Source organism: Copadichromis virginalis, linkage group LG20 (genome assembly GCF_057382275.1).
Source record: "Copadichromis virginalis isolate Kocher_CV1m ecotype Utaka linkage group LG20, C_Virginalis_male_GT1.1, whole genome shotgun sequence".
NCBI classification, from domain to species: Eukaryota; Metazoa; Chordata; class Actinopteri; order Cichliformes; family Cichlidae; genus Copadichromis; species Copadichromis virginalis.
Genome location: NC_140637.1, coordinates 3,785,312 through 3,799,245, shown reverse-complemented (window position 1 = coordinate 3,799,245; position 13,934 = coordinate 3,785,312). Strand labels below are relative to the sequence as shown.

The 13,934-nt window shown below is 40.8% G+C and overlaps 2 protein-coding genes across 3 annotated transcripts; one reads left to right on the top strand and one right to left on the bottom strand.

The window, feature by feature from the left end:
* Positions 1 to 468: 468 nt before the first annotated feature.
* elapor1 (endosome-lysosome associated apoptosis and autophagy regulator 1) lies at positions 469 to 11,400 on the bottom strand. Its single transcript, XM_085442865.1, has 22 exons — positions 11,314 to 11,400; positions 9,663 to 9,783; positions 9,364 to 9,544; positions 9,093 to 9,240; positions 8,925 to 9,005; positions 8,724 to 8,829; positions 8,483 to 8,632; positions 8,221 to 8,309; positions 7,882 to 8,059; positions 7,528 to 7,656; positions 6,847 to 6,937; positions 6,647 to 6,752; positions 6,420 to 6,551; positions 4,811 to 5,074; positions 3,767 to 3,943; positions 3,530 to 3,680; positions 3,049 to 3,142; positions 2,777 to 2,878; positions 2,462 to 2,588; positions 1,758 to 1,936; positions 1,469 to 1,634; positions 469 to 1,385 (listed from the first exon to the last, which is right to left on the bottom strand). The coding sequence occupies exons 1-22, from the start codon at positions 11,398 to 11,400 to the stop codon at positions 1,254 to 1,256; spliced, it is 2,991 nt and encodes a 996-aa protein (XP_085298991.1). The 3' UTR covers positions 469 to 1,253.
* Positions 11,366 to 13,933, top strand: cfap276 (cilia and flagella associated protein 276). Of its 2 annotated transcripts, none has more exons than XM_085442867.1 (5): positions 11,366 to 11,465; positions 13,148 to 13,261; positions 13,345 to 13,460; positions 13,539 to 13,633; positions 13,809 to 13,933. In XM_085442867.1, exons 1-4 carry the CDS (start codon positions 11,427 to 11,429, stop codon positions 13,624 to 13,626), a joined length of 357 nt encoding a protein of 118 aa, XP_085298993.1. In that variant the 5' UTR covers positions 11,366 to 11,426; the 3' UTR covers positions 13,627 to 13,633; positions 13,809 to 13,933. The 2 variants fall into 2 exon arrangements, with proteins under 2 accessions (XP_085298993.1, XP_085298992.1); XM_085442866.1 differs by lacking the exon at positions 11,366 to 11,465 and adding an exon at positions 11,586 to 11,774.
* The last annotated feature ends 1 nt before the right edge of the window (position 13,934 follows it).

Sequence of the window (13,934 nt, the reverse complement as noted above, 5' to 3'; positions counted from 1 at the left end):
AATTCACTAAAAACCCATATTTATCCGCTTGACTCAAAATGTACACGATAATTATCGTCCTTAAACCAACAACCACTTTATTTTTATTTATTTTTTATTTGTGAAGTGAGCTTTAAAAAAGTACCTGAAGGCAGCATCAGAGGTCACGTCCTGGTGAGAGACTTTTAATGTAGAAAATGCATTTACTTTACAGTAAAGCATAATCGTATGTTGTTAGACAGCAGAAAATGTTAAACTTTGGCAAATATAACTCACTCAACAGATATAAATTTACAACTGAACAAGATGTCAAAAAAAAAAAACAAGTATAAAAGAGGAGAAAAGATATACACGGTCACGTGTACACAGGTTCTAAATAAATTTGGATCCTACAACGTCATGAAAACACCCTGGGCTTTAAAAATACACTATATCCCCCAAACGGATGCTAATATTGTATTTCAACTGAGAAACAACACTACATAAAAATATAGCAATGACCATTTTATTTATGTAGAACATTTCATTACATGTAAACTCAATACGCTTAACATAAAAGGTCTACTATGCCTTAAGGTATTAAAAACAACAAAACAAACTTTGCAAAGAACTAAAATAACACACACACAGTTACCAGGTGTAAACTTGGAAGAAATAAAAAGATATTGAGTCTCTTGGTGAATGTTGAAATAATTGTAAAAGACATCAGTAGGCAGCTTGTTCCACAGAATAGGACCACAAGAAATGAAAGCTTGGATCTAATTCTGGGAAAAAATCTCCCCCTGATGGTCTGAGACAGCTAATCGGGTTGTAGACATTGAGCAAGTGCTTCATAAACTGATAGAAGGATTTTAAAGGTGACTCTGTGTTGAACTGAGAGCCATTGAAATGGATTAATATGTTCAAATTTCCATCTATGTGTAAGGTGAAGTTGTTCTACTGATAATTTGGACAATCCAACAAATAGAGCATTACAGTAGTCTAACAGTAGCTGTACTGAAAGTATGGACCAATTTCTCAGTCAGATTGAGATATACATTTTTTGTGAGATTGGGGGGGGGGGGGGGGGGGTGATAATTACGAACAAATTCTCAGTCTTTACATTTTCGGACCAATAACAAATATTTCGGTCTCTGTTTAGTTCTAAAAACTTTCAAGACATCCTCAAAAGTATGTCTTTACATTCTCTTCAGTAATGCAAATATCTTATTAACTAACATCCATCAACAGTCTAACTTTTTCTGACAGAAAAAGCCGCTCTGTAGCTAAAACGTCTACATCTGAACACTTCCTCTGTGCCTTGGTAGAGTGATCTGCTCAATTTCATCATCAGAGTCTTCCTCTACTAGTCGCTGGCGTGAAGATGATGACTTAAGGGGAACCGAGTCGAATCCGTCAGATGTTCTCTGGAAACATATTGATGGCAACATGAAGCAAGGTAAGTCAGCTCAAGTAGCTCAATGTGAACGGGAATGAGGGGGTTACTGACCTCGCGTGAGAAAGACTTAATTTTGGTGAAAAAGGATTTCTTGGTGAGGTCCATGAGGTCGTCCTCTGCATCCTCTCCCTCCATTATTGCACAGCTGTCTGCGGTGGGCAGCTCGCACTCCCTACCCCCAGAGGTCATCATCAGCCTGGAGTATTTATACTGCAGCCTGCAGATGGGAGACAACAGGAACAGCACCTTGTTCTCTGTTTTGTCTTTGATGTATTTAACGGTTTGGATGTGCCAGCTGTTCTATAAACACTACAGGAAGTATAGAGTGTGATAGTCTCACTTGCGTGTCTTTTTCCAAAAATAACAGATGAGACTGATGAGCAACACAGCAGCAACGGCTCCAGTGGAAACACCAAACTTGAGCCAGAAATCCAGAGTCACGCAAGCGCTGACTTTTTGTGCAGGCAGCGGCTGTCCTCCGTAACACTGCACAGGCTGCTGCCACACATAGGTGGTTCTCTGAAACACACATGCGAGCATTTAGTCCAACTTTCCTCCCTCGTCTGTCTTGAGAATTATGCTTTCTGGTGGAGAGATCTGATAAGCAGAGTGCTATCAGGCTCATATTGTTCAGTTAGCTACAGGCAGCAGGAGATTAGCATTTAGTGAAAACTAGACTTTTGATGAATGAGCTTGAGATATGGTAAGCAGTATGCTAACTGGACACACTGGAAGAGTGAGCTTAAACTGAGTGCTATCAGTCTTCTCATCTTACCTGCTGGAAATTGTAATTCACATTATGCTGAACTGACATTTAATCTCCATAAAAGATGCTTGTGCTTCACTTTAAATCACAAGGAAAAGTGCACTTTATCTCTTATCTTAATCATTGTCTAAATATTTTTTCTGTAATCCAATGTAACAAAAAATATTTTTTTCTAATTATATCTTTCCATAAAACAACATGAAATGTGGAAAGATGTGATGATGGATCTGACGCAGAGGAGGATTTTTGGCAGTATGTCTGCGGGTATGGAGCATTACCTGTATTCCCTGGATGCAAGCACTGACGATTTCTCTGTAGTGGTTTTTAGTGCAGAGTGGACACGCATGCTGGCTCTGCCACAGAAAGTGGAAAGTGCAACCATCGCATGTCCCCTCTGAACAGTTACTGTGGAGGAAAAGAAAGTAAGACAGACGGTCAGAGGCTTTAAAAACGATCTAAGGGGAGTCACTCTGTCTGCAGCTCTGAATGTGACAACTATTAGTGCAAAAAAAACGGCTGCTGTTTGTCAACAAAGCAGTCGCTAGTCGACTCTAGACAGGTCGAAGGTCGAGCTCGGTTTTTGTTTACAGCACCTTGGCAGCATGATGCGATTTTTAGCGGTCACTGTGGGATCGCATCTCATCCTGACTGTAGCTGACCGGCCTTGTTGACAAGACTGAGTTGCGTCACTGGACCTGGAAACATCAAAAGCACACGCCAAGTGAGAAATTTTAAAGTGCTCTTGATTCTCTGTTACATTTTAATTTCTAAAAGATGATCAAAGCTTCTTTTTTTTAATGAATATTTACTACTGAACCATCTACATGGATCAACAAAATGAATGAATAGCTGTGAGCTCACTTACTTGTAATAGAATAGAACATCTGGCAGGCCCAATGCTGCAGCGAACATCCACTGTGGAGAAGAGATGTTACCAAGTGTCGTCTCAGTGGTTACACCTTTGGAATTGGAATACATGTGCCATTATGATATATTAGATATACAAAGTAAAGTATATTTGATACAATTATGGCCCTACACTCCAGCAGAGTAAACACTCCACTGTTCAAAAATAGTAGCTGAAACACTTCTAGTAGCATCCTTAGGGTTATTAATTTATTAATTAATTTTTAAAAAGACCTGTGCTAATCCTGAAAGCAAATGTCCAGAAATTGCTTTTCTGGAGCACCAATGACCTTGAACACTGAGGAGCAGGAGAAATGCAAATCCTCACAGCCAGCTTAATTATTATCTGAACACACTTTTCAATAAATGATTAACAAACTCCTGCAAGTGTCTCATTGTATTTACAGCAAAAACCAAAAACCTATTCATTCAGTTCATACCAATGAGTGAGTCACCAATAAGGAAAGGCTGTGAGGACACAAGGCTCTGACTCCTGATGTCAGAGGGAACCACAGTGGACTGACAGACATAACCTTTGACCTCTCTCCCACTCTCTGTTACGTTATCCACACAGGAAGCTGGCATTCGGCCCTGTGAGAGAAACACAGCAAGGTTAAAATGCACGTCAAACGCAGTTCTGCAAAAAAGAAACGTCACTTGGACGGTTGCCTTCTCACCTCTGTCCCACACAGGCCCAGATTAAAGCGATGGAAGTACCGCAGGCCTTTGCTGGTGAAGCGGGGGCTGCTATGGACGCTGGTGACGTTGGCCAAAGGAGAGAAATCGTAGTGCAGCAGTGCTCCTTTGCTTGTGCGCAAATCCAGTATGCAGTCACTGAGACAAGCTGTATAGGCCTGAAGGACGAGGTGAGCGTGTCAGCACACATCATACACTGAGAGAAACACCTCACGTTCTGTCTGTGGGAAAGCCAACTATTATAGCTGGCATGTATATGGCAGAGACATATGATTTCCTTTGCTACTTTAGAGCCAAGTATTTCATATTTAATACTTCGTTTTTCTGTTTCTGACCCTTCTGTATCATCAGTGTGATTTTTTTCCCTTTGAAAAATCGAAATAAATTTGCACAAAACATTTTTTAAGGAATAATTTCCCAAAAAATGCCAGCTCTAGCAAATATTATACAAATTAAAATTCATATATGCAAATGAACATTTAATTTCATTTAAAAAAAGTAGAATTTTCAAGCAATTATTTAATGGTTCGGGCTTTAAAGAGTTAAGGAATCACTGTCTTTTGAGGATTTGTTTTCTTGAGTGAAATTCTTTACATATTTACAAATTAACGATAAACTAATTTTCTTTAATGGTAGTGAATAAAGAGCGTCTTGGATAGTTTACAGAAGCTCAACAGACATGAAATCACAGAATAAACAGAAAAATCACTTTCCACAATAAAAGATGTCAATGTTTTGGGTCTTGTGGATTTCAGACAGTAAAGTGATTGATTTGTTTGAGCATGTGGGATTAATTTGTGTAGTTTTATTGTGAGATATACCAAAAGAAATGGAAAAAAGAAAAGACAGCCTGTTTTATAGTTTCTTTCCTCATTCATGCCCCAAATTACATTACGTTTTTCTCTGTAATGGTTTTAAATCCCTCTGCACGCTGCAATTCCACAAAAAAAAGGAATACTAAAAAATGTAAAATGTGCACCTGGACACATTCATGTGCTGCTTTCGGAAAGAGTTTTTTTCTACACCTTGTTTGTCGTTGTGTTTGGCCCACACCGAATACAAGCAGCTTCCCCAACTGGCTGATCAGTCCTAATGAAGGTGTTTGGCGGGCACTTCTGACACGCTCCTGTCCCGTTGACCATGTAGTGTCCCGGTGGGCAGAGAACACAGGCAGACCCGGCCTTAACAGACGTCAGAGCACAGCGGCGACACTTCGTGGCCACGCCTCCGATGGCGTTGGTGATGACGATGGAGTAGATCTTTGCAACATCTGCGCTGTAGTTCCTCTCCTGAGGGAATAGAAATACAAATGTGCCCTGCTTAACAGGAATGCAGTTTATCATTTAGCTCTATTTTATAGTCAGTATAAAACGGAGAGAAGGAACAGAGAGAACAAAGGTCATTTAGACTGAAGTGAACGCACAGCTCCAGACTGCCATCTAGAGACTCGGTACAAAGTTCTCAACAAATCAACCACAACCAACATGACACTGCAGCAGGTGGTCACAGCAAATTCCAGTTAGGATTAAAAACATGGACAGACAGTTGCAAACATATTATTTGCAGTATTTATTGCTTTGTGTTCTTGCCCTCCTGTCAAATCTCTCTGCAGGTAAATTTAAACCTTGAATATTGCTGCACTTTTAAAAGCTGACACGTTGTTTTTATGGCTGAAGGTTTGGTGTGCGTGCAAGGGGTGCGAGCGAGAGGTTGAGAAGAAGAAAGATGGGGAGTAGAGGAAGCAGTAGTAGTAGAAGAGGAGGAATAAAAGAAGATAATTAAGTACGATCCAGTTCTGAAGCATTCCCCAAACAGAAGACCGTAAAAACTCCAACATCTTAATTATACATTAATATGATGCTCTTATTTTATTCATCTAAATGTGAATAATTGAACTGATAACCATGAAGTGCATTAGTGACTTTATTGTATTCTGATTTTATTTATTCATTTACTCCACATTAAAAGGAATAACTTAAAAAGTCCAGTTGACTGAGGGAGAGATGGATGACTGAAGATAATAATGACTGTCAAACATACAGCCCGGGGACCAGAAATGGCCCCGCCAAAGAGTCCAATGCGGCCCACTGGATGGTGTTAGAATATTAAAAAAGAAAAAATAATTTTTTAAGTTTCTCTGTATTTAGGTCAGTTTTACAGAAGTACAGTTTACTGACAAAGAAATCTCTCAGAGCCGAGCATAAAACATGTAAACAGGTGAGTAAGAAATAAACCATAACAGTGAAGTTCCTGTTTCTACCCTTTCTTATTTTATTTCGTTTTATTTTTAAAAACAGTGGGTCCAGATTTTTTCCTGTATTAAAAAGCACATTCTCTGTAAATTAACAGTAAATTTCTGTTTTTAACTACAGTGCAAAGAGTACTTTAGTCATTTATTTTTTAAAGCATATGCCCAAAAAGCCATGCTGGCGTTATCAGGCAGTGCTGTAGTTTCACTGGTCCACCCAACTTAATATGAAATTACCCACTGTGTGGATCTCAATATAAAATGAGTTTGACACCCCTGGTCTAAATAGGGAGTCTGGAAAAAATTTACTTTTGAAGCTGAAATATGAATTTGCTAAGAAGGAAATAAATCAACCTGAGTAGGTGGGATGCGTGTCTGTATCTCACCGTGCCATCTGTTCGCTTAAACGTCCAGGTGAAGCTGACGGTGCTGTTGCTCTGGATCAAGTAGGAGTATGACTGCTTGTGGTTTCTGCCATTCCAACGCTCCACCACATCATTGTTCCACTGATTGTATCCCTACAGAAACAAAAGCACATTCATTCATTTATTCATGTGCACATTATACATCCTGAAGGAGTCATGCTACAAAAATGTTGGGACACCATCCTCACCGCCAGGAAGTAAAGTTTACAGTCAGCTGTACAAATGGTCTCAAAGACGAAGGTGATGCGAGATAGCTCACTCCTCTCAGCGTCTTTGACCATGGACTGAGGCAACCTGTGAAAACCAGCGGCGTTTTATTAGACGTCTTTAACAACTCAAGCTCAAATTTGAAGAGAAACTTTTATGTTTAGTTCTTGTTTGACTTCACCTGTATCCAGGGACACTGAGCGTGAGCATTAAATAGTCTGTGTCCTGGTCCCCGGGGGTGGTGTAGATATACTCTCCAGCCACCTCCCACGCTGCCATTACAAAAGATAAAAGCTGTAAGATACATTTTATCCCAACAGCAACGTACACATGCAAACATACTGTGGATAATTTTTGAAACCAAAGCAAACTAGTTTAATTTTTAAATGAATTCCTCTAACCTACTTACAACTAAGGATCTATTACACAATTCACTTCAACCATTACATACGCTTCTGAAGCTGATGTGCAGGTTTAATTCTTGGCCTTGGAAAGTTTGCAAACTAGCAAATTATTATCTGTGCCTCAGGCTGTTTAATCACTTTGCTATCTTTCTACTTTGAGAAGTTCTTCACCACAAGTTAATGATTATGTCTATTCACCCATAGTAAGAGATCATCAGTACATCATGAAAAGGTCAGCCATTTGTCACAGGGTTAAATCACAGAAACAGACAACTATTCACACATCTTTAGACTACAGGAGGAAACCAGAATACTGAACTAAGCCAATGCAGACAGGAGGACAACATGCGCACTCTACACAGAAAGGCCTCAGACTGGATTCAAACCCCATTCTTGCTGTGTTAACCAATGCACCACCATGCCACCTACACCTCATTCTCTAATATTAAGGTTCTCACCAGTACGCCGGTTAGAGTCACTGAACACTTGATTGTAGACGGTGCTCTTCATGTTGGCTGGCATCGTGTTCCACCATTTGTACTCAAAGCCCACCACCGGTTCTGTGCCAGCAGGGCACTCGGTGCAAACTGAGCAATCAGTGGAAAATCACATCAGGATATTAGGTCATTAGTGTCAACAATATTAGACATACCACCTTAAATCTTATGACATTTCCTCTCATGCTGTCTAAAAATGTAACTAACTATTAACATGATTGCCTTATTTTTTTAATATCACACGATCAAGGCCAAAATAAAACTATAAGGCCGACATCAGTAAAACACAGTAAAAAGGAGCGGAGTGGCTCTAACCTGTGCCATTAGAGAAGGATCCGCTGGGACAGGGCTCACAGGTGGAGGAGTTGGAGACAAAGAAACCCGGGTTGCATGGCGGACAGGTTTGCTTCTCCCCTGACGCGGGAAGCTTCAGTGCTCCTTCGACAGTCTCACTGCAGATCTTAGGCTCGATCCATTTGTACATGAGCTGAGTCTGAGACACACACCAATACACAAAAAGAAGAGGCAGCAGTGGCAGCGTTACAGCTCAATCAGATCATTTATGTTAAATGAAGCCTAACATTTACACCAGTGCGATTTTTAAAGAAAAACCTCCACTGAGCCAGCAGGAGCTCTACTTCCACGTATCATTACCTTTCCCTCAGAGTCACAGGGGGTGTGGGTGTAGAAGTAGTCACTGCTTGTACATGCAGGTCTCGGTTTGCAGCTCGCTGAACCGACGACTGGAAATGTTTTTGGATGAGGAAAAACGCACAGCACACATTTAAGTCCAGAGAAAAGATTAACTTGACCACTAAGCAGTAACTGCTGCATTTGCATGTGTGTGGAACGTAGCAGTTGTAAGCCTGTAAGAACGCTTTACTCCACCTGGACAGAGATAAGCAAACGGGCATACCTGCGTATTTATCTTCCTCGCATTCATGGCAAGTAGTGGCACCTTTATTGGAGTAGGTATCAGCGGGGCAGGGGGTACAACGTGCGGACCCTGGGTTTGCACTGTGGGTGCCGGGTTTACAGTGGAAACACTCTGATGTGTAGGCCACCCCTGGAGAAAACCAAAAAAAGTTAATCATTAACAGAAACAACGTGTTGGTGGGAAAAGGGAAAAGTTTAGGCCTGCTGCACTCCTATCTTACCTGATATCTGAATGTTTCTCAGCAGCACAGGTTTGACAGCACTGCCCTGCAGGGAGTATGCTATAGTTCGCCAGTACAACACATTGTTGCCCTTATTTAGTTCGACCTGTACAGAGACAGAGTGGGGCATTCATTTATTCAAAAATTCCCCAGGGCTGGCCTTGAGTGCACTGAAGTGCTAAAACTGCTTCCTGGACAAACCGTGTATTTGCTCCAGCTGCTCTCTGAGATCCGCATCCACCGGCTGTTAGAGTCTGTCGACTGACACTGGTCATTCTGAACCTGCAGGAAGACGAGAACATTTCACCAAATACTCACACCGAAAGGTGATCTGTGTCAGCTGAAGCAGCAGTCATTTACAATCCTTACAAAGAACTCAAAGTAGATGCTGGTGTCAGGATAGAAATATTCAAAGGACAGACTTCCAGGCTGTTTCAGGTTCACGGCGTAGGACAGCGTCGCAGTGCATTCATCTGTGTTTGAGGCTATGTAGTCACCCTTTGGTGTCCAGGTTGAGCTGCAAAAACATCAGCAAGCAGCAACAGTTTAAAAAGGTTTTGAAAATTGATACAGAGGGCCTCAATCAATCAGATAAATCTTGACAGGAGGAGGGAGGGGGCTTGGTACTGTGAATACTAACTTGGAGCAATCCGTTTGGTCATTCCCCTCATTCGTTATCACGCCGTGAGTGACAAAACCAGTCGGCAGGCTGTCCCACTCGTCAAAGGCCACGCTGGTGCCCAGAGAGTAGGTGCCCGCAGCACATTTCTGACACTGCTGTGACTGCATATCAAGATACTCCCCCTCATTACAAGAGAACGCTTAAAGGAGACAAAGCACATGCTGAGAATGGAGATGTGCACCTGACAGTGAGCGTATCTGTTGTGCAGATTGAAGACTTGGAGAAAATGCCTGAAATAAAAGTAGGTTACTGCTTACTGCACTGAGTCCCTTTGACAGGATCTGGGAGGCCCGTGCATATGTCGGCTTTGTTGGGAACTGCAACTCTCCATCTCGACCCGAGGACGTCACACTCTGTGTACTCAAAGTGATAATCTGACTGCAGGGATGAAACACAGGTGTGAGTTTCACACAGTTGGACATAAAAGCACACAATGGATAACTTGCACAGCCGGAAGTGGGAATAATAACTGTAAATTTAAAAAAAAAAATGCAAATGTAAATAAGGATTATTTTGCAGTTTATCTGCCCATTTTGATTCCTCACATGTTCAGCATGTAAATTCCTCACACACAGGAACACTAAACTCATTGTTGCACCCTTGTTTTAAAAAAAACAAGAATTCCAGGTTGCCTTATACTTCAGGAATCTTTTCGCCAAACCAGGACAGCCTCTTTTACAAATAAAAGCGGAGGCTAATATTTGCCCAGGAGCCCGTCTCAACTGTTATTTTAATCACGTTTATCAAGGATACTGCTGCTTCTCTGCAGCCTTAAGGGTTTACTCAGCTGAGAGGAGAGATGCTGATTCGACCGGTCCCTTTGTAAACATTTAATTTAAGTGTTCTCGAAGAACTTTGAAGACAACAAAAGCTCTCAGTCGAATGACAAACACAGTCCCACCCATAATGAGGTAAATTGGGAGGAGACAAAACATTTAAGTTAACCTCACTGAAACAAGGCATGAACACACAGCAGGCACAGAGCGTAAACTGGAGATTTGGTCACTGGTCAATAAAAGGATGTGATATTCCAAGGAAGGTCATCTGCCACGCCAATCTACACCCACACAGCTTCATGGGATTAATAGTTAACAGAAACACAGCAGCAGCTGCACTCCTCCATCCTTGTGTTTTTGAATTAGAGCTGCAACATTAGCTGTGCTAGGGTATCAAGTGAATGCAGGTCCTGGGTGGGAGGATTTGATGTAAAAATGCATCGAACTGGAGATGTGCTGTAGCTTAATTGCCCTCTTTAAACAAACACAGGGAAACCAGGGCAACGGGACATTATGACCGCTGTGCCACATGGTGAAATAAACTGGGCTGAACACAAGAGTCACAGAGGGGAAAGGAGCACCTAGCAGGACTGCTTTCTGAAACTGAAATAAAAGCCTAGAGGTCCATATGGTGCAAAGTGTGCTGATCAAAAGGAGTGGTTTGAGTATTATCTCAAGCTACTCCTGTTATGCAAACTGACCACAGATATGGAGGCTGTAAGAGAGCGAGCAGGCTGTGTAGTATGTGGGACCTGTAGTAAAACAAGTGTAGGAGTACTTTAAACACTTGAAGGGGAAACATATGTTCAATCTCACAAACTGCTCAAACAAACTGCTGTTTGTGCTCATTTTAGTGTTTGCTTTTAGTTTAAAGAGTGATTCAGCATTTCACTTGAACATGTGTTACATCAAACATATGTGTGTTTTCTAGACCAACCTTTCAACCTTTCATATATTTGAAAGTCTGAAGCACACACAGCACATGTACCAGCATCTGTCTGCACCCCCAGAACTAGAGTGAATTATAAATACAGCTGGTTTGTCGCAGCACACGCATGAAATAAATCCCTTGGTGATTTAGAAATGACTGAAATCACAAAAACGAATAAATAAATAATATGAATCGCCTCACCTCTTTGCACATGGGCAGATCCGCGGAGGTTTGCAGAAAAAGCAGCCACAGCAGGCAGTGGCTCAGGTGTGTCAGGCCGGGCTGCATGGTCACCTGCTGTCGGTGCTGAAGTGATGGAGACGAAGGAGAAGAGGTCTGACCTGCGCCCTCAGGTGCTGGAGGCGCGGCTTCCCTCTCACACTCTGGGATGTGATTGGCTTGGTGTTTTTACTCTGAGTCCGAGTTACCTTTTAACGATCACCGTTTTCCTGTGAAAGGTTTAACCGGAAGTTTGCTGTTGCTGAGAAACCGGGTTGTAAACGTCTTGCTTTAGCTAGAGTCGTTTAAAGGCCGCAAAAAGGAAAAATCAAACAAAGTAATCTGGACCAGTGTTTGTAGATCTAAATATGTCAAACCGGGATCCTTTCCCCTCTCCGAGGGTAGAAAACGACCTCACTCTCTGCGGCTACAGGCCGCAGCAGGTGCGTTAGCTTTAATTACTATAACTTTATCTCCTAAAGAAACCTCCGGGAGGCGTTATTGATGCTTTGTGTTCAACAAGTTATACCAAAATATACTTTTTACACTAGTAGCACTTTATTATTAAGAGTGTACTATGTTTTGCTTTGTTTTTTGTTTTGTTTTTTATGAAATTAGGGTGTAATTTACTTGTAAAAGGGCAACACTTTTTTTTTTTGGAAAGAAGTAACAAGTTATACTGTGAGTAATTTTAAGAAGTGAGTAAGTACCGAGTATTTTAGCCGAGAAACTAACGATATTTCCAAATTTTGCATGATAAATATGGTGTAAAAAGAAGAAAGAAAGTAATTACATATTATTAAGTGTACATGATGTTTTTGATTTCACAAAAACTATACTGAAATTTTACTTTACACTGGGGGAATTACACCCTTAGTTGCAGGCTGTATTACAAGGTCTTACTTTTTAATAAGAATACCATCTGGGCCTTATAAATACAAGTATAAATGTATACATAAATATTCTAACACATTATATTTTTGTTCTTTACTTCCAGTGTTCTGACACCTGTAAGTTTCCTATTTTCTTAGTCTAAAGGACTCTGTTCCACAAAGCTTTTTGGTCTGTTTTGAAAAACTGGGATGCTACAACTAGTGTTTTCTTTTGGACCTAATTGTTTTCATGAGAAGGTCACATTTACTCCTCAAATCTCTGTTTACATCTCACACATAGATTTTTTAGTACTAACATAAAATATTTAATTTCAACATCAGAATTGTAGTATCTATTTTTTTTTTAAAACTGAAATGAACAGAAGTACAGAGCCAGAGGAGCAAATAAATATCTTGTTGTCTGGATTGGAGCAGATTATTTGGCTCCTTTGTTACTTTTATTGTCATTTTAAAATATTAATGACATGGTTTTTTTTTTTTAACTTACCGGGGAACACGGTGGCACGGAGTGACTCACACAGTCCTAGTATTCCCCTGCTGAAATTATGTATAACCACTGCTTAACAGTGTGATAAATAATTAAGGACTGAAAAGTAGATTTGGACACGGGTACCTAATCCTTATAATGTCACTTGATATGTAGGTAACTGATAAATGAAGTAAATTAAATCTAGGTATGCAGTATTTAAAAATACACGGTAAAACATTTCAAAGCATTTTACCTAGTGCACTTAGTTATTGTTATCTAATGAAGTTATTAAAAAAATTAACTTAAACAAATAAGAATTATAAAAACCATTTGTAAGATTTCATTCTACGTGGATGTCGTTCTATGCTTAAAAATGTAAATAAGTTTGAAATTTGGAATCTATGCATATTGTTTCTTTGGAAATTTGGAATTAGTCTTATTTCTTATCCTGCAGAAAAAAACATACAATAAACCAACTCACATCGCCCAGACTGAGGAACCTTGGAGTCGCCTCCACGACACAGCCACTGTGTCCAGCACCCAGCGGAGTATTTTGAACTGTACACAGGTATGTCGTCAGCATTCACTTATGAAACCACAGAAAGGCTGAAGTATCTCTACTTTGAACGACTGATCTGTACTCAACCACAGACTCCAAACGACAGCCTCGACCTTCAGCTAAACGCGGTCTACGATCACCACAAGAACTGCTTCTGGAGCAAGAACCAGATTTTGTACCAGAAGGAGACTGTCTCTGAAGACCACAGGCGGGTGTTTGTGATGTTTTGGCAGTGGTGCATCAGGTAGTTCAACTGTGTTAAGATTATTTGTATGTACTTTTACAGGAAAGAGGCAAACTTAGAGATGGAGGAAGCAGAAAATGGAATCACAGTGTGGGTCGACAAACAGAGGCGCTCTATTCGCATCAGCTGACACACAGGTAAAGCTTGGTTAAATCAATCACAATGAACTGCAAATGTTTCATCAGCTCAGAGAAACCTAATACTTCTAAAACTGCAACTCCAACCCTAATCCACTGACCCTGGGAGGAGTGTCTTTGTCTGGAGTCAGGTGTGTCCAAATACAAACACAATGCACTTATCTTTGCTTCACAGGCGTCTTCAGACAGGGGCTGCTCTACAAAGCACAAGAACTTCAGCTCCGCATGAAGCTTCAAGAGCTAACATCTCTAACAACTGCTGACCTCGGCCCTGAAAATAAACGAGTTCTTTCAATGCTTC

Coding starts and splice junctions, on each gene's coding strand:
- elapor1 (XM_085442865.1), bottom strand. CDS start 11,400: ATGCAGCCCGGCCTGACACACCTGAGCCACTGCCTGCTGTGGCTGCTT. Junction 8,060..8,220: donor CCTGTGACTCTGAGGGAAAG/GTAATGATACGT, acceptor TGTGTGTCTCAG/ACTCAGCTCATGTACAAATG. Junction 3,944..4,810: donor CAAACACAACGACAAACAAG/GTGTAGAAAAAA, acceptor CTCGTCCTTCAG/GCCTATACAGCTTGTCTCAG.
- cfap276 (XM_085442866.1), top strand. CDS start 11,700: ATGTCAAACCGGGATCCTTTCCCCTCTCCGAGGGTAGAAAACGACCTC. Junction 11,775..13,147: donor GCGGCTACAGGCCGCAGCAG/GTGCGTTAGCTT, acceptor CTTATCCTGCAG/AAAAAAACATACAATAAACC. Junction 13,461..13,538: donor ACTGTCTCTGAAGACCACAG/GCGGGTGTTTGT, acceptor GTACTTTTACAG/GAAAGAGGCAAACTTAGAGA.